The 25,692-nt window shown below is 34.5% G+C and overlaps 1 protein-coding gene across 1 annotated transcript in view; it reads left to right on the forward strand.

Moving 5' to 3' along the window:
• LOC149787997 (tetraspanin-9-like) overlaps positions 1–25,218 on the forward strand; it is a 44,829-nt gene extending 19,611 nt beyond the window's left edge. Inside the window, exons 6-9 of the mRNA XM_089974280.1 lie at positions 3,718–3,808; positions 7,046–7,200; positions 14,512–14,595; positions 23,302–25,218. Of these exons, the coding sequence (XP_089830406.1) occupies positions 3,718–3,808; positions 7,046–7,200; positions 14,512–14,595; positions 23,302–23,376 (405 nt within the window). The 3' untranslated portion in view covers positions 23,377–25,218. The remainder of the gene's footprint in view (positions 1–3,717; positions 3,809–7,045; positions 7,201–14,511; positions 14,596–23,301) is intronic.
• The last annotated feature ends 474 nt before the right edge of the window (positions 25,219–25,692 follow it).

Below are 25,692 nucleotides of genomic sequence, written 5' to 3' on the forward strand. Positions count from 1 at the left end.
TAAACGTACCGGACGCCTGCATATAAACGTACCGGACGCCCACATATAAACAGCAGAAGCCCGTATATAATCAACAGAAGTCCACTAATAAACATATCTGAAATCGATATATAACCCAATTAACGTTCAGGCTGATTTTATGTCAATATATGCGATTCCAATGTATTATGAAGCATGGTTTTACATAGCCATTGTTATTCTCAAGATGTTTATAAGATACTTAAAAAAGAATATTAACTCATGACAAGATTGTGTTTTCTCTATTATGATATCATTACATAATCATGATATTACATGTTATTCGTTTAAAATATTTAGGAGAAAAATTGGTGATTTTCTCTTGCTTGCCATATTTATAACAGTTGCACCCTCCAAAAAAGAGACCAAAAACAGACATACGAAATAAACAAATTAAACAACAAGAACTAAGGAGCGGTATAAATATACCTTCGAAAATTTCAGATAATTACAGAAGATTATATATATATCTTGGAGAAAAACTTGGAAATATGATATAAAATATATACTCTTTAATAAATCTTTTCTATCATAGAATTTTTTAATTCGAATACTGTGAAGTATGTAGTTTTCATTGGAAACCTATTTTCGTGGATTTTGTGGTTGTTAAAAATTACGAACTTAAATACCCAATGAATAATGACACAATTAATTGGCATCCTTCTCAAATCCATGATTTTTAAGTGGCAACAAAAATGTAAATTTTCTCATAAATACATGAATTTGTATTGTATTTAGTAATAATAATAATATTCCATTTGGAGATATTTTACTGACATTTGGACTGCCATCATGGTTAAAGACTTAAATTAACATATGATTGAATTTGCTTTTAATAGCTCTTAATGATGGAGAGTTGGTCGCTATCCATGAGTCTCCAAAAATATTGACAACCATCAGATTTTACCCCAGCCCCAACCGTAACACAACTCTTTAAGAACAGATGTCTGTTGTGCAAGTGAAGATTTTTCAGAGGTTTCCGGATGGAGACACCAATCAGTAATTCCAGTTTAAAAGACTAGATATAGAATGAGGATTAACTGAACTGTATCATTTTCTCTCTGACTGTCCAGATGAACATGCAAAACTCAAAGAGGCCATGAGCTGAATAGTATCGTAGTTATCTTATAAAATGTATAGAACGCTAGAATACGTTAGACAGAAGAGTATTCTCAACTTCTAATTACGAGCGCATGGGTGTGTGAATTAACAGCTCAAGAGTTAGTGGAGAAAAAAAAACCACAACAAAACTCCTTAATATACAGAGTCCTTATAATATTTCTATGATAAGGCATGTACGGAACTGTAAAGATCCTAAACCTTCAAAGTTGTAATCGGTGATTTGAGGTCGTACTTTTGTGTGCTACATTTTGCAGCATGTGGTTACATTTTCTGTGCATGATCGCAACATAAGATAACACCAAATGTCATGTGTTACATTTTGCGTCCATTATTACAACATAAGATAATACAGCATACGTTTTTGTGTCCATTATTATTGCAGAAGATAACACATAATGTCATGGTTTACATTTTGCGTCGATGATTACAAGATAAGATAACATACACTGTCATGTGTTACATTTTACGTCCAATATTACAGCGTAAGATAAGACACAATGTCATGGGTTACATTTTGCGTCCAATATTACAGCGTACGACAACATATAATGTCATGGGTTACATTTTGCGCCGATGATTACAAGATAAGATAACACACAATGTCATGGGTTACATTTTGCGTCCAATATTACAGCATAAGATAACACACAATGTCATGGTTTACATTTCGCGTCCATTATTACTACATAAGATAACACAGAATGTCACGGGTTACATTTCGCGGTACAACTTGATTGAAAATAAAATGTTCTGACCCTAGCTGAGGAAAGCGAGCTTGTCAGTTGACTGCTGAATTAAGAGATTCGGAAGACCTTTGACATTTTTCTCTCAAGTACATATGTTTACGGACCTATTAACGGAACAGTATACGACTTCTGTCAAGAAAGAATTCCATCAAGAATGTAGGGATTGCAGTCTGGTCTATAACAGGTCGAAATGTCATTGTCTCTCGAAGACTGTAATTTGGCGCTGTGAATGCCAACACCAATTACTAATGTACTGACAAGTTTTCGACAGTCGCCTAATGAAATCATCAGTTAGTCAAATATTTTGGTGAATAATTAACCAGGTTGCATCTCAGAATCTAGCGCTAAAGAGAGCAGACTGATGTCAATCACCTTCATGATCTTACCGAGTAGTCAGTTATCAGATAACTATCGATTGGCAATCGTCTCGTTTCTTGAATTAGGTCATAATAATAGACCATCCATTTAGCCGTTTAATTTGGTGGACGGAGCCGCTGAGATATTTTCTTTAGAGCCGGAATATCTTTTTTGTCATTACATCTAAATCTTTCCCACCTTACATTGTGAATATAATTAGATTCTTTTCTAATAATCAGCAAGAATATGTTCTTTTCAAGCTATTGTGTGGCGGAATTTTGACCTCCAAAAATGAGAGCAAAGCTCTTTTGAAAATAAAATGATCGGTCTCTTGGGTTCGGGCCTCTCACATCGATTCTGTGAATAGAGAAGGAAAAACAGGTAAAGATCATGTTCCATTAGTTAATATACTTGGTTTAGTTGTCAAGTTATTAGTTCGCCATATGACCAAGCTAATCTTATGGAGGATGTATTTTCTTTTGGTTTAAGATATAATCGTGTTTGGCAGACAGACGGTCATATGTATGTATGTATGTATGTATGTATGTATATATATATATATATATATATATATATATATATATATATATATATATATATATATATATATATATATATATATATATATATATATATCGACAGATAGACACACAGAGAAAAAATGAGGATATATACACGAATTAATAAGTACACAAATAAAAGAAGTTGAAGCAAGACAGACAAATTTGCTGGCCGACGGACAAATGTCTGTATCGATGAATGCATAGAAGGGTGGATGAACTGACATTTTGATCTAAGACGAAGCTAGTTACAGGAGGGGTCAACTGCTGAATTAGGAGAATTCGAAAAACCTTTGTTAGAAATACCGGCATATAGATGGGTTAATAGGTAAATTTAAAAAAGATACGAAGAGGGAAGGATAGTTAGACGAATGAAAAACATGAGCGAATTGCAAATTTGACAGGTGTGCATGTGTTTAAACCTTTAGATAAGAAATAAAGATAACTTTGAGTTACAGTGGACATGAAGGAGGCGAAATAGCCAGAAAAAATAATTATAAAGGTTAACAGAGAGAGAGAGAGAGAGAGAGAGAGAGAGGTGGAAAAGAAGTAGTCTCCTTTCTTTGGGTAAAGCACACTTTATTATAACTATTTCTTTAACATCTAACATAAGAAATAAATGAACCGAATATGAATAAAATTCATGTGTTAATTGTAACCTTGATTGTTCCAAACAGATCCAGCTTAACTGCTATTTAAGATTCAAGTACAGTTTTTCAGATGCGTAAGCAGTTTCAAAGCAATCCTTCCACTGGCAGTAAAACTGTGTTGGCAGCTGAGCCAATAGCTGTTAATTTCAGAAGTACTGCAACTTGATATGTTGCCCCTAAGGTCTCTGTATTACAGGCCACATGTTGATAACATCATTATACTCTCTGAAGGGATCATTACTTATTTCTTGCTTCTCTTTCCAGTTTAAATGCTGCGGCGTTCGAGGCGGAATCAATTCCACGGAGTCTTGGGCATATTATAGGTTCAATACGGGGTGGTTCATGAATCAGACAGGTAATAATTTATACTAATGAACTCCTCTGGACGATGGACAGGTGTGCTTGTGCTTGGTTTCTTCCAGTAATCAAATTTTCTCCCGTGTAATCAGTAAGCATCATTTGCAAGTATACCCGCCACCCCCACCCCAAAAAATAAGCATGAAAGCGGCAAATATTAACCGAAATGAAAAACTTTTAAAAATGATTTGTTTATTTGTTGCCTAAAGATTATGGAGATCTCCAGCATCAGTTTAAATTTAAGCCGCATGTAATATTCAGATAAAATTAATAGTCAATGCTTTTGATGTATTTCTTACATCATAGTTTTTCATAATCTCTTTTGTATACGAGGGTACAATGTGCGTGTAATAAAAACGAAAACTTGTTGACAATATCAACATTTACTAACACACATTCTATTGCCTCAGTTAGTCGCTTTGTATGGCACGATGATCTTTCCTGTATGTGGTAGAGGCGACTAATGGAGGTGCTGGCTGGTTCGAATCTTACCATCAGATCAGCCCGGATAGTCCACTATGGTGTGTCCTTGGACAACCACTGTACTCATATGGCTTGCACTAAATAAACAGCTTGTGGTGAAGTATCGTAAACCATTAAACCATACTACGCCGAACATCTTGACAACTATGCTCTCTTTATAGATACTGCGGAAAATTATGACTTTATCAATTTGGCTAAAGAACAGGAACTATATCGTCATGGTCTTGAAGACATATAAGCAAATTAAAACTCTAAAATATAATATAAATACAATTTGGAAATTAAATAACAATATGTACATATAAAAGAAAGAAGTTTAAACTTGGAAAGAACATTATTTTGAACACTAAACCGCAGTCGTGAGTGTACTGGATGACTTATGTGCATTTTTAAGAATTATATATTGGCAGACTATCTCGTAGCGACCATTTATATTTCAGTTTTCGTAGTTAGGATCAACAAGTTTTGAGTGTCATTGAAAATCAAGACGTAACTATCCGTTAGCTTTGTTCTATTGACTTGCTAATTCAGGTCAGTCAAACTCTATCTGAATTTATTTGTCCTATTTATTGCTATGGAAACCAGGCACATGTCCATTAGATACATGTTTTCTAGCTTTTCAATGAAGCATATTCATTATTTTGCGGATTTGATGCATACGACACCAATTATTTTCGAATTTTCTATATTGCGTTTTCTATAATGAGATTGCGTCTACCAAAGCAAGTAATCTTTACTTAAGGATATTTCACCAGGCTTAAAATACGAACTGTTAAGGTAACTTTAAGACAAGTGTCATAAATAGTGACTACGTTCCTCTTTTATATTTCGACACTACAGTGTCCACATCGCTGCAAAATTATAACTAAGAGTAAGTACCATTGTGAATGTTTATTAATGTTTCCTTTACAAAATATGCTGACTAAAAGTGCGTTGCATATATTTTTACCTTAAATTCTTTTCTTATCTTGTGTATTACAATGAATAAATGAAAAGTTTCTAATAATTTTCCGTGAACATTAATTTTGGACTAATTAAGCATAACTGACTAATCCATATCTAGCGATGATGCGTATAATACAATCTTTTTCAATTCTCAACTCTTTATAACGTCTATATAAATATCATTACTTAGCATTATGCATTATAGATTTCCTTCAGCTGTTTTACCCGCACACTTCAAAGTATAGGTGAGTCGTTATTCCATCTTTCACACAAAACATTACCATTTCTCAAATATAACTAACATAATATATCAGATATTTGATCGGATAGTTGATTCAAAACTAATGGCGGAGAATCTATTACATAAAAGAAAATAATCGTGTTAATTTATGCAATACGAAATATGTATTCTGTCCCAGAAAAGGAAAATGATTGAGATTTTGATTTGATATAAAAAGATTGCTTGAAAGTTTCTTTAGCGCTTTTATTAAATGATTTAGTAAATAATAACAAAATGAACAATAACTTATTTATTTATTTGCTGTATCAATGATGATGATGATGATGATGATGAATATGATGATGATGATGAATACGATGATGATGATGATCATGATTACAATAACTACATAAAGCTTCTGCTGCTACCACTACTACTATAGAACTTAGTCATGAATCTTCAAATTTTTGTTGTCAATGCACGTTTAGTTGTTCAAGATCAAATTTTGGTGAATGACATCCTACTGCTGTGCCAATTCAATTTTACGGAAGAAATTATACATCATATATTACTGACGTGCGCAAATGGTGCAGTAAACTGTACAGAAGCAGTGTCCGCTGCATGACTCACTAAAGCGGGCGCACCTATTGGTGGCAGATCATCGACAAAGCCGATATTTAGACAAGGGGTGCATGGTTTTGTTTCTTTTAGCTTTCCTAGATCCTATGTCACTTTGACACATCATCGTACCAGGCTATGCTTGCACTAATATCTGACTATTCGTTTGTAATATGAGGCAAGGAAAACATAAATATTTAGTATGAATATAATGGAAATGTGAATGGTCGAGGATGGACCATCTCCTCATTTTTTTCCTTCTGTGTAAACACATTGCCATCGTGTCGTGAGCGCACTTTAACAGTGTGCGTGTATTATAGAATGTCAGAAAAGTCCGGACTAAGTACAATAGGCAGGCGAAAATCGGAATCCTGGCCTTCGAAATATAAAATTAATGTGATGTTGAAATTAAACTCAAACTTTTTATAACTGGTTGGGTAACAAAATGATTACAACTTAATAAAGCATTGGTTTGAAATAGATCTAAATATTTTCTGTTATGGCCTGGCTAACATGATATTAAAATGGCCAACCAAACATAGATTCAGCGATTTTAATTTTTAGCATAACATGTTTGTTTGATAACCTCACAGACTGGCTCCAAAGCATTCTTGTAAAATAAATAGAACGTTCTCAGTCTATACTAGCATGCCTTTTTTTCTACTCCGAATAACTGTCAACTGTAACCATACTTTGGTTCCGAGAGTACTTGGATTCGACAAGTTGTACTATATAAGATTGTAAATAACATTTTCTCATTCATTGTTAATTTTTATTGTTAGTTATTCCATGTATCATTCAGACTGCAGTCAGAATAATCTAAATATTTATTGAATATTTACTGAGTGTTTGCTTGTGGTCATGTGACATTTTTTAGCCGGAAATATATCGAGGATCAGCTAGTGTTGTCAGACCATTATTATACCAAATGCGGCGAAACATCAAAATCATCTCTGATTTCAATTACAGAAAAACAGTTAAAATACGTCCCAGAGAGTTGTTGCAGAGACCGAGTGAACACACCAAATCTCAATAAATGCCAGGGCATCACAGACCGGAATCTGATTCCTTACCTAAAGCCACCTGCAACTCCGAAACAAGAGAACGATGAACTCTTTACCGAGGTATTACTGAACGATATATATCTATTGAAAATACAAATTAAAAACCTTTGAATCATGTACGTTCGGTTAAAACAAAGGGAGTCGTTTTGAGGGACACTTTACGGGCTAATGCCAATAACTAACATTGAATCCTTCGATAGATATTTCAGCGCGCACTACAGATAATTTTGCTTATCAATTTAATATCTAACTGTTGAGGGCAACATTTATTCCAAATCAGGATCAATCTCTCTTGACACCCATGTTTGCCATCTAGTTATATGATTACTCTTGTCAGTTAACTATGTAATTGGTACATAATTCTAGAACATTAATATCTTCCATGGATTCATGACCATCTTTAAAACTATGAATCGATTGAAATTGTTTAGGATAAGACAGAATGTTGATTGGCAAATTTTAATAGTACGTAGGATTCCTCAGTATGGTCTTTGCACAGTAACATAATTTCGACATTTTTACGTCACTGTCACTTCCCTATATATGTACAGAACCTAATTGCGTATAGAACGTTACGTTGTCTACCGGTCGGCATTAGATTTATTGACAGGTTCAAAGAAGCAAAAGAAAGTTATAGTAAAATGTTCAGAACGTTTCAAAAAAGCTCGTACTGACGCTGCCGGACAGATCTGACAAGCTAATGGTGTTTTGCTTTAAGCAAACATTATCCATGCGTGTTTTTGTTTACCATAGCTAGGCAACTGCTGGTTATAAAATGGTCATACTGACTTTACTTACTTATAATTGCCCCAACCGCACTGAGATTTTAATTTCTGAAACACTTGGTAAGACATATGGCTTTTCATGCATCAGCATTTATATAGATTACATCGTGAATACTCTTGTGGGAATAGGTCTTAGTACGTGTACGAGTACCTCGTGAATACTTGTAAGGATTGGTTTCAATGTATGTCCCCATAACAATCTATACATTTATGCAACAATGACCTTGCTCGAGGTGGTTAGAGCGTCGGCATCAGATGCGGGAGGTAGTGGGTTATACGAAAGACTTACAAAAATGGTACTAACAGCTATCTCGCTTGGCGTTCAGCATTAAGAGGTTAGTGTTAGGACTGGTCGGCCTGGTATCAGGATAATTTGACTGGGTGGGACATCATGCTACATGTCTGTGGCACGATGCCCCAGTGCTTGACATCACTATAAACTGTTAAAGCTACGTTAAAAATCCAAATCACACACACACTACTAAAAAATTTACTCTAATTTTAGATGACAGATTTATTGAGGCACGATACTTATATCTCAATACTATAATGATATCCATTAATATTCTTATATCCAATAATATACTGATATGCATTCATCTGCTGATATTCATTAATATTCTGATATCCATTAATAAAATTTTCGTTTATAAATATATATACTGATATCCATTAATATGCTGGTATCCATTATTATTCTGATATTCAGTAATGTAATATTCGTTTATCCATTAATATACTGATCAATATTATTAGTTCCGAACTCATGCTTTAAGATGCCTACAGCAGAAGTGAGATTAAGAGTGAGATTGGAACCAACAAGAATATCTGATAAATGACTCAGATAGCTCAGGAAAACATTTATAAAAGTGGATTCTTTCGTTCTTTGGCAGAATTTAGTATGGACGCTTAAATGCATAAAATAGATTCCTTCCACGCTTCAATTAAATACTTATTTTGGTCACAGCTGAATGAATGCAATATGACCCAAATGCAAAGACCAGATCCCAAGGTGTGACGTACCACAATGCGAGGCCTTGAAAAGAAAAGAAAAAAAAAATTCTAAATTTTCCTTTTGACAATTTTTCACAGAATCTATAGATCTGTGAAAAGTCTGTCCGCGAATAGAAAGGATAAAAGTTGTTGGGAAGGTATCAAGGGGTACCAATTTTCAACACTTGTATAGATATTTAATCTCAGTGTTTTGGAATAGGTAGTTATACTTTTGTGAGGTTCCTTCTGAACTAATTAAGCTACATTTGGATTGGACTAGTGATGCCTACAAAGAGTATACAGCTACATGGGTATTGATTAGTGATGCCTACAAAGAGTATCCAGCTACATGGGTATTGATTAGTGATGCCTGCAAGGGATACCCATCTCTATAGGGATTGCATTAGTTATGCCCACAAGGAATACATTTGCTTTGAACTCGTAGAGAAAGTAATAGTTAAAAAAGAATTCTTTAATCTTCAAACTTTAGGATCTTTTCTTTCCGAATGAAATACATTTTCAGTTACGATTCGGAGTGGTTCCATCGACAAATATGTCACAAACTGTAACAAGATAACCGGGAGGGATTTCGGATTTACAACATAACACTTTTGATGGTGATACAAATACAATGTTTAATAACGAACGACATGAATGAGCAATTAATTATGATTAATATGTGCGTGTATATGATCCAAATATTGGATGAATTAACATAAAACGCACGGACTTAAAAAAACAAAATGTATTTTACTCATAGTAAAATGTATTCACTCAAATAGTGAATATTATGCAAACAAAAGGGACAGATGTACAAATTATCTTTACAGTCCCAAAAAACATAACTGGGTTTTACAAACCGCAAAAATTAGCCCACGGCTAAAAGATTACATGTATGGAATTACACACTCCGTCACCAGCACACTCAGCTACCTGTCACACTGGGCAATCAAGCCGTCAGTATTTCAGGTTGGTCAATCAAGCAATCAGCGCCCACCAATCACGGTCAGCATCGCCCGATCACCTGCTACTCAACATGGTTTATTCAGCTCTACGGCTGCTATGGTTCAGCTTCACAGCTGCTATGGTCGACTTCTATGGTTAGCTCTGGAGCTGGTACTACGTCGGATCCGATCACTCCGATAACTCGGATCGCTTCGGTCACTGGGTCAGCTGAAAATACATCTAACACCGTGTATTATGCATGACACGAGCAAATACGATAAAACGTAATGACGTTATATACGGTAAGTTATACAGATTAAATTATCGGCACAATTACAAAACAACAAACAGGTTCAGAAGTAAACCTAACCATGTCCGACAACAATCCTACGGTACTAAAACGTTTCTTAAAAATGCAGCTTTATATTGCTAATATAAATTCCTTGCTAAGTCACAAACAAGAACAGAAACTATTTGCATTATACTGTGTAAGCCGAAGCTACATAGGAAACATACAAAAATAAACGTGGTAGTACAATAGTTATAACTTATACACAATACATTAATAATTCACATACCTCTACAGCTGAGGATGTGCAAGTCCTTCAAGTAGACTGCTCACTGACAAGTCGTTCCGTAATGTGAAGATTTAATCTTACGGTGGGGCATTTATACACAGACGAAGTCGTCATACATCGTCTGTGCGCTGGAAGCATTCGGTTTTTCCCATTGAAAGCACTTCGTACGTGCGGCGTAGGATGAAACTAACTCACCATTTCGAAATATTGTACAATATACATAAATCACCCTCGGGTATCGTAGTACACATAAAACGAAACCCGAGTACATGTATTTAATAAATAAAAGGATTTATACAGTTCCGTGACACAAACATTTGGCACACTAAGCTCTAAGCATTTCAGATAAAAATTACAGAATAATATGAAAACAAAGCAGGGCTGTATCAGTTTCAAATATATTATTAGTCATGTTGACACAGATGATGTTAATAGCCTCTCTGTCTCCGAGATCGTAAGTTCCTACAACAATCTCATTACCCACATGAGATCTCAGACACTAACTAAATTATCTGTATTACTGCAACCTCAAGGTCAATATATATATGAACAGCTGATAAATAGTTTCATCCTAATTTGGAAGGCGCTTGACAGGTATTTATCAATACAATCCAACTCTATAGCGTAACTTCATTTAATTAGTACCTCGCAACGCGCACCTGCAATCTGCTTCTTACACTCTTTAGGGAATACTTTCTGAAGTCAATGTTCTGCATTGAGCAAGATACCTGCCATAAACATTCTTGAAGAAGGCACGCAACCCTTTACTATAACCTCTTCAATGATAAAAATAAAAATGTTCAAAAGAAGACAAAGTTCCTGCGATGATTTATTAAGTAATGAATGGAAAGTCAGTAACTCCCAAAAATTTAAATAATTGACAATTCAGATACCTAACAAAGTAAATAAATGACTTGTGCAATTAGCAAGTCTCTGACAAATGTAAGCTAGTTGTCTTTGGTCCATAGATAAAAATTTAAAAAAATATATATATATATTGTTTGATTTTTAATCTTTGAAAACCAACGCTAAATACATTACAGGGATAATCAGGAATTTGTCTGTAGACTCCTTTAAGATCTCTCGTAAAAAAACAATACGTTTCTACATTTAATTTTGATTATGTTTTCCAAATAATCGACAGTAGGATATTTCAGTTTTGTTCGTTGCCTACATAATGACATTTGCCAATTACAAAAAATGATCAAAACTTTCACAAAAAAAAAAGAAAGTTGAGATCTAAAATAACTCTTCTCTCATTTGAATCGTTCTTGGGTACTGAGTTTAATGGGGAAAATTTGCTGATTTCATAATTGATCAAAAAGCTTAAAAAGAAAGTTGAGATAAAAAATAACTTCTCTTTCAATTGAACTTTTATTGAATTTTGATCTACTATATTGCCAAATCATATTTATATAACTTTTATTAATATTAGTTAAGACCAGAATTATTGTTGATTTTTTTCTACTTTATGCTCGCAGATTATTTCGGCAAAGAACGTTGTAAGGGAAAATGTCCAGCTAAATCGGAATTTTGCAACAAAATAGATTGTCCATAAAGGAGTGCAACATTGTTGTATATCCAGGTTCCTTTATAAGACATCTGTCAATATCATTCGTATATTTTCCCTCTTTTCCCTCGCTCCTTTATGGTTCTGAACAAATTTTATGTGTCTACTACTTTTTGCGCGAACACTTTTGTAACATATAGGAATTTCATGTCCGATAAATTTACAATGCCATAGTGGAAAATACAGGCGTGACTAATTTGTGAACAATTTAGGCATTTTATTGATGGGGTCAGAAGCCAGTTATTGTTGGGCTTATAAAGTGGAAGAATTCTATATCCTGTTTACATAGTTACCAATTCTCTTCGTAGCAATTACGCGTTTTGAATGTCAAAACCTGTCAATGTGAAACATGATACATTGAAAGTAGGCTTTTATTCTGGAATTAGTTTCGACAGGTATTGCTTCGTTCCTGAATAATTGCACTGGTAGTCTATTTCTGCCATGTTGACGTGCTTTTGTACACTTGAACTGCCGCACTCCTATGTACAGTTTACCTCGTAGATGCATTCGTTAGCATCAGCATGATAGAAGCGTCTCGTTGTCGTAACACATAGCGAATGGTTTCTTAACAAATCAAAGATTTCTTAAACAAAGGCAAGAAATCCCATACATTCACAAAGACGTCTAACAGTTTGCAGTAGTATTTCTTACAAATGCAGTATTTGTAGACCATATCTTATAATTTGCCAAAGTTTGCATATCGATGTGTCTGGATCGTGAATGAGCGAGCTGGAAGAAAAATGTCAAAAAGAATAAATATTTTCTATGCATGAGAATAGGATAGGTACAGATATGAAACTGAGACAAATAATATATGTTGAACTTGAAACGTATATTGAAAACCCGATTCTTTTCTGAAAATAGAAATCGAAAGTTTAACTTTGTTCACCAACTGTATGACTAACGAAAAGTAAAATGTACAAGTTTTATTTTATTAGAAAGTATTTGCGGACACACAAATTATTGCAAACTGAATATATAAGTACTATTTACATTTTTACAGTCCATTGCTTAGTGTAAAATGCCTCTATAAATACTATTTTCATTTGTACAGTCCGTTGCTTAGGGTAAAATGCCTGCAAAAGTACTATTTTCATTAGTACAATCCGTTGCTTAGTGTAAAATGTCTATATAAGTACTATTTTCATTTTGTACTGTCCGTTGCTCAGTGTAAAATGCTTCTATCAATACTATTTTGATTTGTACAGTCCATTGCTTAGTGTAAAATGCCTATGTAAATACTATTTTGATTTGACAGTCCGTTACTTAGTGTACAATGCCTATATAAGTACTATTTTCATTTGTAGAACCCATTGCTTAGGGTAAAATGCCTACATAAGGACTAATTTTATTTGTACTGTCCATTGCTTAGTCTAAAATGCATCTGTAAATACTATTTTCATTTGTACAGTCCATTGCTTAGTGTAAAATGCCTGTATAAGTACTATTTTCATTTGTACAGTCCGTTGCTTGGTGTAAAATGCCTATATATGTACTATTTTCATTTGTACAGTCCATTGCTTGGTGTATAACGCCTACATTAGTACTATGCTGCCTAATGGAACATATGTAGGTTATCTATGTTTTCGAACACCTGCGTCAGTTTCCATCATTCATTTTTTATGTATATTCTAACTGTTGCTATAAGTTCTCTAAATTGTATTGGGATTATCTTAGCGTGACACCTCACAAAGACTTGTTTTAGGGAATTCCTTTCGGGTTCACTTGACTAATGCCATCATCAGCTAGGTGATTTTTAAAATTCGACTGTCTGAATTTTCGCACCGAATAGCCTTTGTTTGCAATGAACGTTTTTCATTGTCTTTGATTTCAGAATACACACAACTTCTTAAAAGTAAGCTTTCTATTGATGAGAAGAGACCACGAGTTCAGCGTCAAGAAAATCCTCACAATTTGACAAATTTCATCGAATTCTTGTATGGTTTCTTTGATTACCATCAACTTCCGTAAAGAATTTACCATTTTCTCATCACTACCTGTATTTCCTATAAACTGTAATATAAAAAAATCACGCTCAGCAACAAACTCGTCTTCGCTAACACCTACGAAATGAAATAAATCAGCGAACCCCTGTTAATCCGTAAATACTGACGAATATAGAAAAAAAAAACAACAGGAGACCTTGGTATAAAACATCTCAGTTCTTTCAAAGCTCTTTCAAAATTACATAACCAGTGCCTTCTAGAAATTCAGAAACGAGGAAATTACACTGCAGAACGCGTCCTTGCACACTCGCGGGCATTATCAAAATAAATGTGTGACTTGAAAGATAAAGCACGAGCGAGGAGTCATTCTCGCCTTAAAGACCTTTTCGTGCCTCGGTTATTATAGGGGAAAATGTCCTATTACTCGTATGAATCATATACACATGTATACATTGTGGTAGATGAATGAACGTGATAAAAATAAAATTAATAATAATAATAATAATAATAATAATAATAATAATAATAACAATAATAATACTTTTCCTTTGCAGGGTTGCTTTACACGGCTTCAGGGTATTTTAGTGGAGAATATCAACATTTTGGTGGGAGTTCTTGCTGGTATCGCTTTCATAATGGTAATATTTTGTGTTCTATTAATGTAGTAATTGCCTTCTCATCCGTCAGGTTAGTACTAGTGGTAGTAGCAGTTGTTGTTCTTATAGCCGTGGTGGTACAGAGCAATGACGAGGAGAGCAAGCAATGCTTTAAACGGTACCATATCCATTTAAACATAGTAGCCTATTACAGTTAATGACAGTTGGCTATTTTTTATTTCTCTTAACACGAAGTGAATAATGGACAAATTAAAAAATGTGCAAACAAAGATAGTACCAGAATTAAAACTTGTAGCAGTAGTAGAAACTATAGCAGTAGCAATACTACAACTGCTGCTGCTGCAACAACAACAACAACAACGACAACAACAACAACTACTACTACTACTAATAATAATAATAATAATGGTATTAGTTTTAGGAGGAGGATGAGTGGTAGGAGTTACCTTTTGCTGTACATGGGTTGCAGTGTTGGTTTTGGTGGTGCTGGTAATAATAATCAAGGTGGAATTAATTGTTAGAGTGTAATAACTCCAGCGCGTTGCCTATTTGCCTTGGCGTTCGTTTGTATGTGCGGAATTCCTAATGAAAATATATTTCTTGAACAAATACGGTCAATATTACTCTGAAATAAGGAAGAACCGTTATTATAGATTGCACGAGTTTGTCATCCATACACTTTATCTCTAACACTATGTACTGAAAAAAAATCCATTTGATACATTGAAACTTCACTCAGTAGTCACCGCTCCGGTGGCCTAGTGGCTAGAGCGTCCGCCTCGGATGCGGGAGGTCGTGGGTTCGATCCCCGGCCGAGTCATACCAAAGACTTACAAAAATGATACTGACAGCTGCCTCGCTTGGCGCTCAGCATTAAGAGGTTAGTGTTTGGACTGGTCGGCCTGGTGTCAGGATAATGTGACTGGGTGGGACATCATGTTACGTGCCTGCGGCATGATGCCCCAGTGCTAGACCTATAACCTGCCACATTGCAGACATCGTAGCAATATGACTGAAAAATTGTTAAACTACGTTAAAAATCCAAATCACATAACACACATATCACACTCAGCAATCAAGTGCTTTCTATGTATGTTTGTATGTATGTATGTATGTACGTACGTATATGTGTTCACTGACCAGTAGTGTCGTCTCAGTGTTTATATGTATAGTCGAACTCAAGTGGACAAAACTGTAACGTAAACGCAGTTTTGACCAGGCTATAACGAGTTAAGGACAATCAATCCATATAGCTTTCAGACTGTGCCAAATGTATCATTAGATTGTAGAATGAACTGAAATACACAACAAAAATAGGTCACGATATTCTCAAGCTCAAAAGATGTTTCTCTAAATTTTGACGTCACATTGGTCAGTGTCTTCGAACTGATCCGTTAGAATTATGAGTTGTCTCATGAGTATGTGAATGCTTTTATATACTTCTAACCAGGCCATTTTGGGAAACTGCCAGAGTACTTCATTTGTTTGGTTGTTAATCGATATTATAGACGAAATATAATTTGACTATGCCTTACAGAATGTAGAACGTTCGTCTCTGAATACAAGGTTGTTATACTATATGAATTTGACTATTAAGTTATAGAATGGTGACTACATGTTAACGAATGATGAATTTTTTTATTTACCATATCTTCTTAAAATTAATGTTTTCTTTTCCTTTAAAATCGTAGGCATGGTAAGAACTGTGCTAGTTTATTTCTTTTGCGTACCATATGTACTCGCTTATACAACGAGTTCATTTGCAAACTACACAGATACAGATCTGCCGGCGCATAATGCATCAGCATATCACGGTCTGTGCAGTTTGCTAGGAGCATTCAGTAGAAGCAACAGCACAAATCCTGATCTGCAGACGCATTATGCTCGGTAGGTCAGACTCTTTGTTTTTTGTACAGTTTGACTCGACTAATAAGCGAGTAACGTTGGTAAGGTAACTTTATTTTGATTACTGTTTCTTATTTCTTATTTACTTTTATCATAAAACATTTTCCCCGTAAGTAACATATAAAAGACATGTACATGATGCATTCAACATATAAATGCAGTTTTAATTAGCTATTGTGATGCCACCTGTTGTTTATTAATGCTCTCAAGCAAAGCTATTTTCTCATTCCTAACTGGTTTGATATTTAGAGGAGAGAATTAGGTGGAATTGTATTTAAGATCAATTCTACTTCATTAAGAAAACCCCATCTCATTGGTTTCCGATCAAAAGAAGGTATATATGTTATGGTGTGTGAATGTTGCGCATATTCAACGATTATTTTTATTTTCCTCTCAGAATGTCAGATTTGATATTTACCACGTACAGTTTAGATTAGTCCCAAGTGATTATTAATTTCTCTTTTGACATAGAATCGACAAAAGCTTTACGTGTTAATCAGTGAATATTTCTATTTTATTCCACGAACTTGTTACAAAAAATATCTCAGCACTGAAGTTTATACACAGTAAGGTTGAATAGATAATTATACTAAATGTCAGATATAGTAAATCACACATAAGTACTGCAATCACAGACTAAGGGCTTCAAAAGAGTTCGAGTACCTGTAATAAAAACCAAACACCGGATGCATTTCATTGTTTGATTAGAGCTAACATTTTCCATATTTTCGTTTAATTTCATTCTTTAAATATTTCTTTAAAGTAAGTATGTCTTACATACTTGCCAACGTTTAACAATCATTCACAAAATTTAGGCGTTCATCAGTTCCCCGAAAAGTCAATCAAGTAATCACTTATTTAATATAAAGAAATATCTTATATGTCTCTTCCCGAAACACAACGACAAGGCAGAAAAATACATATAAGTTAGAAGTTTTAGATGTTATAATGACATTTTAACATGTTACATAAATCATCGTCTTCTTAAAAGGATTATGAAATCCTGTATTTAAAATGTTCTGTAACCTATTCAAATGCACCAGGACCTGGCTGATTTATCCATCGATTACAAAGTAAAACTACCTCAGTAAATGAGTGGTTCTATATTTGTCTCTTAAAATCTAGTCGTTTCTTCAGTGAGTTTTGTTGTGACATTTTGGAAGGGATTGTTTTAGACATCTTTGCATTCATGTACGTAACATGGGTCTTTTTTTCTGTAGCTATATATCTGGCTTTCTTGCAAAACATTCAACTGAATAGCAATTAGCATAAATGTACAAGAGCGTTTGTGAGTTCTTGACGGGAGCTGTTGATGTATGTGTGCGTGCGCGTGTATGTGTGTGGTCTGCGACATTGTTTAAGACCTTTAAGCGTATGTGACGTTAATAAAATCCTTCATGTATATTGGTGTAGGATGAGAAAATTGCATCGCAGGGTCAATATTTTGCGAGTATGTGGCGCAATACGATCCTGAGGAAATATCTTATCGGACGCCGGTACTATATGAAGTATTATTTTTCTAACTTTCCTGGCTGGAAAACGTAGGTGATTATCGAAAACGGCGCCCACTGGGTACAGATAAAGCATAAATTGGTCAAAATATATATATTATAAATGTTTCCTTATTAGAGTGTACAATATTTGGTTTCCACTGAAACTTTCGATGCAGATTTGGAAATGAGGTTACAGCGTGGATTCGATAACCACTGAAATTAAGCGATATAACAATAGCAGACAACTGTGACGTCATTTTTATCACATAGTAGGTATAGTTTTCCTATAATATGTGCAGTTTCATATTTTTGATATTACCACATGTTAAAATATCTTTACGTGATTCTGATTGGTCCAAATAAGCCCATGAAATTATTGTGCAGTATCCTCTTTACTGATTGGCTGGGATCGTGGAAAAACGTTTTTAACCCCGCATTCTGGAATTTTTGGTTTTCAATGAACATTTGGCGGCCATTTTTTAAACTCGACTCGCGGAAGGAAATTGAGGAAAAATTATCTCGGCTGTCGGAATATGGATATGTTACACCTACAGGGGTTTGTTATGTCGTGTATAACACTATCATATTGAGCAAAATGGCGTAAAACTGCAAGAGAAGAACAACAGAAAGAAGTAAAACTAAGGGTATTGCTTATTTGATGGCGGGTTGGGGTGAGGGAGCGGTATATCCGTAACATTGGAAGTTCCGTACCTTCTCTCTTATATATTATAATAGTGAGGGTCCTATGTCAGAACGGGTCATGGGCAAGGGGGGGGGGGAGGTAATCTACGGTATTTTTGTCACTCTGTATGATGTTTTTCCTTCAGATTATTGTAGGTTTTTTTTCTCATCTCAACATCAAGCTCGCGTCGAGCACCTGTGGTACATACGGAATGCAAATACGACTTACAGAAATTTGTTTACATCTTCTGTACAGTCTTGTTCCAGTCAAATACTGCAAATATCCGGTCACAAATGCATTGCAGTAAATGTGGGAATTTCTGCATCCAGTAATCCTATTTCACATAAAAATCGCAACAATGTAATGTTTAGTTCTGAAAGAGACATTTTAGGGTAAACATGTACTCTAGGCCTACTGTTTACCGAATCAAACATTGTGTCATCATATCGCATCGATCATTCTGTTTTGAAAAATGATTTTGTCGTTATAAAATGTTTTGTTTATTCGAACGGAAGCTTTTTCGTTGATTTATAGTTTGTAAAAAAGTACAATCTACTTTTACTAGTTCAACATTTTTTGGGACTATATTTTATGCACAACAAATGAAAGGTGCATCGTGTGTCAGTATGAACGAAATTATTCGTTCTTCTTTCTATCTAAATAATTTTCTCTGAAATATGATAAAAAGAATCTCAAATGGGTAATGATTTAATATTAAATTTATGAAACTCGTTGAATATTGTCCAGCTTTTGCTCGCCAAGGTTCGCAAAAGCTGCACATTATTCAACTTATTTCATAAATTCAATATTAAATCGTTACCCATTTGAGATCCTCTGTATATGAAACTGTTATACAATGAAAGTCAAAGAGTCAATGGTAAATTAACTTCAACCAGTGGAAGTTTCACTATGTAAATATGTTGCAATATATGTTTACCTGGGTTATTGTGAAATATTACTCACGTAAGTGATGATGGAAACAACGAATTTTTTTGCCAGTTTGTGTGTACTATGAGTGCGGCATGGGACCATGTGATCAAAAGCAGAAGTCACGTGATGAAAGATATTCCTCATTGTGTTCTACATTGGAAAACACAAATATGCAATATAAAAAAGCTGATAAAAAGGCATTCTGATTTGCAAGTTCTCTGATCCTCTCTTAAGCAGATGAGTCGAAATTTGTCTGTACAACTTCATCTACAGTTAGGTCTCTGTCAGCAGGTATTCCCAAAATGCTCAGTTATCGGTCCATGAGCGCTCCTTGTTTATACTTTAATACATGTAGAGTATGTGCCATTTGTATTTACGTCGTCATCATACGGATTTATTCGATTTTAGTGATTAGTTGTTTGATTATGGGAAGTCGGTCTTGGGGAAATTTTCCTCAGCTCGAGTAATTAGCCAATATCTAGGGACAAACGTCACATAGTGCAGTGTTGATACAACATTACAGACCTTTTGGGGCCACACATACATATAAAAACCTTTAAAAATTTCGGCAAAATGGAGGGTGGACACCTCAGTGGTCACAAGCTGACATAGCTGGGAGCTAGCGAGTGGCCAACAGATAAAAATGAGATTTCATTATGGCATGATTTAGTTTCGTAGTTCCCAGTAAATCTAAAGGTGTTGAGTGATTCTGTATCTCCATATGGAACATGTGTGATAGGGACTAATATTTTGTACAATGGAATAATTATTCCATCATCTGGACACGCCTTTTATGGTTGCTACGATGGCAAATATGGTCGAGCGATACCGGTGGAATCAGGTTTATAATGGTGATTCGACTGACCCATGGGTAGAGTAGGAAAATAGTTCCCTGTATTGGGTGTTTGAGGGGTTATTTGTCTTCTATGGTATTTAAGTACTCACAATATGTTACGGAAATCTAACAAGAAAAAGCAAAACACATGCAGTTGCGAGGTTGCCATGCAATTGTGAAGTTGTGATGCAGTTGTGGTCATTCACTGACTATAGGAGAATTATTTATAGTCTTGGCGCGTTAGTACTTCAGTAATAATAATAATAATAATGAGGACTTTGTATAGCGCCGAATCTTTGGAAGCTCTAAGCGCTTTACAACATTAGACAACACATATAAGATAAAAACATATAATGCTATGATTACAAAAACAAACACCTTGAAATTAGATAACATTAAAAAAACATGCTGAGGATATTTAAGGTAAGAAATATTTTTCAGTCTTTAAATTTGTTCTTGCAGTCGAAATAAGTGAGTTTTGAGAGCCCTCTTGAATGTGATCACTGTCTTTGTGTCTAAGTTCAGTGGGCAATTCATTCCACGTTGCTGGGCCCTGGTATGCAAAAGAACGCTGTCCATATTACTTTGTTTTCATACTTGGAATAATGAGTATACGATTGTCAGAAGAGGAGCGTAAGTATCTCGCTGGAGTGTACACATGGGTGAGGTCGGATTGGTATGTTGGACTAGAGTCCGACAGTGAAACGTAGCACAGAGAACAAATTTTGTGTTTGATTCTGGATCGAATGGATAGCCAGTGTAGGGTACAGAGCAGCGGTGAGGTTTGATCTGATCGTGGCACTCTAAGTATGATCCGAGCAGCTGTGTTTTGAACTTTTTGAAGTTTCTGGAGTAGATATTGAGATGAACCAGACATAACTAAGTTACAATAGTCCAGTCTTGAAAGTACTAATGAACACACAAGTGTTTTAGTGGCATCAACTGAAAGATATTTGCGAATTGAGCTGATGCGTCTCAGCTCAAGATATGCAGCCTTGCATATGTTCATGACATGTTGGTGCAATGTGATAGTACTGTCCAGAGTAACACCTAGGTTTCGTACTGATTGTGTGAATTTAATGTTGGTGTTGCTGATATTTATTGTTGAGGTAAAGGATGTGAATGATAACGTCTTTGAGTTGTGATCAGAATGGCCTCAGTTTTATCATCATTCATCTGCAGCTTGTTACATGTCATCCATGATTTCACATCAGAAATGCACCTCTCTACACCTTGGATGGTAGCATCGACTTCAGTTGGGAAGCTAGATTTGTATATTTGGGTGTCATCAGCGTACAATTGGTGAGACACTGGATGATGATCTATGGCACTTGAGAGCGACTGAGTATAAAGAATGAAGAGAACAGGTCCAAGAACAGACCCCTGTGGAACACCACAACATTGATCAACTGGGCTGGAGTGTATTCCTTTTGCAGATACAATTTGTGTCCTGTTGACCAAGTAGGACTTGAACCACAGTAAGGCTGTATCATGAATGCCAAATACATGCTGGAGACGGTGAAGTAATATATCATGGTCTATTGTGTCAAATGCTGCAGACAAATCAAGGAGGATGAGGACTGTAATCTTTCCGCTATCCAACGCAGAGAGAATGTCATTAACTACTTTTAGAAGAGTTGTTTCAGTACTGTGGCAAGGGCGATATGCAGATTGTACATTGCTAAAAAGACTACTTGAATTTAGATGAGATACAAGCTGGGATAGAACAACCTTTTTTAAGATTTTTGATATGAATGGGGGATTAAAAACCTGGGCGGTAGTTCTTTAAATCGTTATGGTCTATTGTTGGTTTCTTTAGCAGAGGCAGTTTTGAAAAATGATGGGAATTCCCCGGATGAGAGAGAGGTATTAATAATATCAGTTAGTGAAGGCAATGATTGTTGTCGAGAAGTCCTTGGAAATAGGGGGGATAACAAGTGATTTCTTGCGGAATTCACTCGAGTTTGGGATTTTCTTGTTAAAGAGACCCCTTTGCAGATTACAATATAAATGATGTAGCTGATAACCTTTTTAGCTTTACGACGATTGTTGCCGATGGTAGTTCCTTGGCTCCTTTATCTTAGACAAACTGATTCGTAAATTGTATACGTGACATTTCAATCCTTCTACTTCTTTGTAACTGCTTTGCTGTTCAAAGAAGAAACACAATATGAAACCTTCATCGAGGTTTTAATTTCGATTAAGATATATACTTTTATATAACACATGGATGATTACTTATATATAAGTGACATAAATTGTATATAACACATGTACAACATACAATTGTATATCATACAGGTGCGAGATATAAATTGTATAACACATCTACTAATATATAACACATTTGTCAAATATATAATTTAATATAACATATATTAAATTACATTTCCAGATGTTCAGAACTTTTAAACATATAAATAAGGAATCAATTTATTTTGATGACTTTAATATAATTTTGTTTCGTATGCTTTTGTTCAAGGTATTGATGAAGAACCGGTTCTATGTATAAAATTTTACTCTCACTTTTTAAGGCTGTAGTGTACTAAAATTTTCAATACTTATTTGATCTTATTTATTACTAAGCTTGTTCTCAAGTTAGACACGATTAAAGAAATGTGTAATATTCATTATATATTGAAATAATTTTGTACTCAGTATTCATATCATTTAAAGTGTATTTTAATATTGTACTCAATATTCATATCATTAAAAGTGTATTTTGATATTGTACTCAATATTCATATCGTTAAAAGTGTATTTTGATATTCAACCAAGTTTAGGAATTCATATTTGTATTCTTTGTATCATTAGAGGGAATGACTATAACAAAACACATCGGTTACTACAAGAAAGGCTAAATTTATGTTCTTGAATTTCAGGTCCTGGGAATGGTGTTTTCCATGTGTTTATGTCGTAGGATAAGATCCGAATACGACGATTATTGTGAAGAATAGATCTATTGTCCTTGGACATGAAAACAATTAAAGCCAGGCAGCTAGTCAGCGTGATAGTTGCGTAGACAATACAGAATAGTGAAATTTATATCGGAGTTCAGGTCTTTCTTGTAGGATACTTTCATAATCAAATTAGCTCTTTCTTGAACTCACGCACTGAAATCTCTCATACTGGTTGATTCAGAGCTGATGTTAGTGTCATGAGCATACGGAACAAATTTTCCAGAAAGTTTAGTGTTGAATGACTGAAACAATTATAGTGACAGTAGAATTGAACACACCGCAAATATATAATTAACCTTTGGCTTTTCATCCTTATTTTAAGGACCTAACATTTTTTCTTTTACCGATTCAACACCTAAATTGGAACTGAAACAGGGAAGAGTAATCTACAGTAATTCTTCCAAAGTGTTGAAGCGGACAATATTGGCCTTGGGGATGTGACTTTTGCGTCAGCATATTCACCAGGAAGCTCCGTGATATTAATATATATTGGAGTCATGCTTGAGCTCATGCACCAGGAAATTCGATGATATTAATCAAATTTGTTTTATTTTTAATTATCAAATATAAAGAAACGAACGTGACGGTTGAACATGTAATATGTTGTATGTATTCAGATATATTAAGGAAGCACTATTGCGATGCGACCCACAATTTTAAGAAAATATACCATATAGACTCGGAAAGAGTTGAAGCCAACTACAGACAATATAGATCTTGATACAACGGCAAATCATGGTTTATGTTATTTGTTCTACTGATTAGTCCTAACAAACCAACATATACTTTAATCTATGTTAGTCACAGTTAGAGCAGACTTGCTGTATTAGCTTAATAAATATAAGACTTATTTCTTTTTGTTTTAGAACCTCATCACTTACTCTTCCGTCGATATAATGTATTTCAGTTTTCGTTTTCTGTAATATCGTGACTATAATACTGTAAATAATATTATTTTATCGTCTTTGACTTTTCGGATATCTAAATCACATAAAATAGACTTTTTTAGGGTATGAGTTTACAACTATGCCTATTATACTCTCTAATCACCTAAAGAGCTGATTTTATTAGCGACTGTATTTACATGTATACATATTCTACTATCTAATCACCTTAAATGTATGTTTTTAAATAGGAATTGTGGAGTCTCAGAAAAGATATAAATATTATTCAAAATCATGACTTACCATGAATTAAACCGAATTTTGTGTGTGTGTATGTGTGTGTGAGTGAGTGTGTGTGTGTGTATGTGTGTGAGAGAGAGAGAGAGAGAGAGAGAGAGAGAGAGAGGATTAAATTTAAATTTGTTTAAAATAGGAAATTCGAATATTTCTGTCAGCCATTGTTTAATTTCCCTGACATCAATCTTCGGGTGGTACACACACAGTGAAATAGAATGTTATTTTGACAACTTCATTTATATGCTGCTTCAGATTTAAAGATGGCGTTTGTTGTTTTCTTAGATTGTTACCTATGGAAAAATGTAAGGAATGCATTTGTCTTTAAATAATGTTGTGGAGAAGCTTGTGTTGATATCTCGTGACATAGTTCGAATATAATTCCTTTTATTTTCTCATTTTCCATATGAGTTATGTATACAGTGTGTATGAACTTAAAACATTTGCGTGGCTACGTACATTTTCTTTGCATTATATAGTATATACAATAAATAAATAGTCTTGTTTGTGCTAAAATGAAGAAGCAAAGGCTATGTACTTTATTCTCTCCAAAATTGTAAAAATTTCACAAAACTAATTTTTTTTTGTGATAGATTCATATGCTCATCATCTTCTTTTTCACATTACGTAGAGTCACCATTAAACGTGCATAAGCTGTGAATTTGAATATGCTTTTGTGCTGCAGAAAAGAAAATTCCAGATCTTTTTTTGTTATGTCAAAGCAACTGTTATCTTTAAACGGTTCTACTTCTACGAGTTTCGGCGAATTTTATTTAGGTAAAAATGTTCAAAATCGTCTCGGTGTGCGAAGCTAGTAGGAGTTTTTAAAGCTGATATATTTGAACAATAAAATTGCTTTTGCTTTTATGTAAAATATGGATGCATGTCTTAGATTTTTGAGGAAAAATGATGCGTTCTTTGGACACAAGATCTTTTCAGCTACTCCAGTAAAAGAAAGTCAACGTTTTCTGACTGTCATGTGAGAGATATACCGAAATTATGGTTTTCTAGATGATGGCATGTACTAAAACATGTGCAAAATTTACATTAAAGTTATCCAAAAATATTACGGATACTATCACATACCGGTTATTTAGAGACGATTAACTGTATATATAGCCGTATTGCGTGAGAC

Source organism: Sinohyriopsis cumingii, chromosome 11 (assembly GCF_028554795.1).
Source record: "Sinohyriopsis cumingii isolate HCF-2022 chromosome 11, ASM2855479v2, whole genome shotgun sequence".
Classification (NCBI taxonomy): domain Eukaryota; kingdom Metazoa; phylum Mollusca; class Bivalvia; order Unionida; family Unionidae; genus Sinohyriopsis; species Sinohyriopsis cumingii.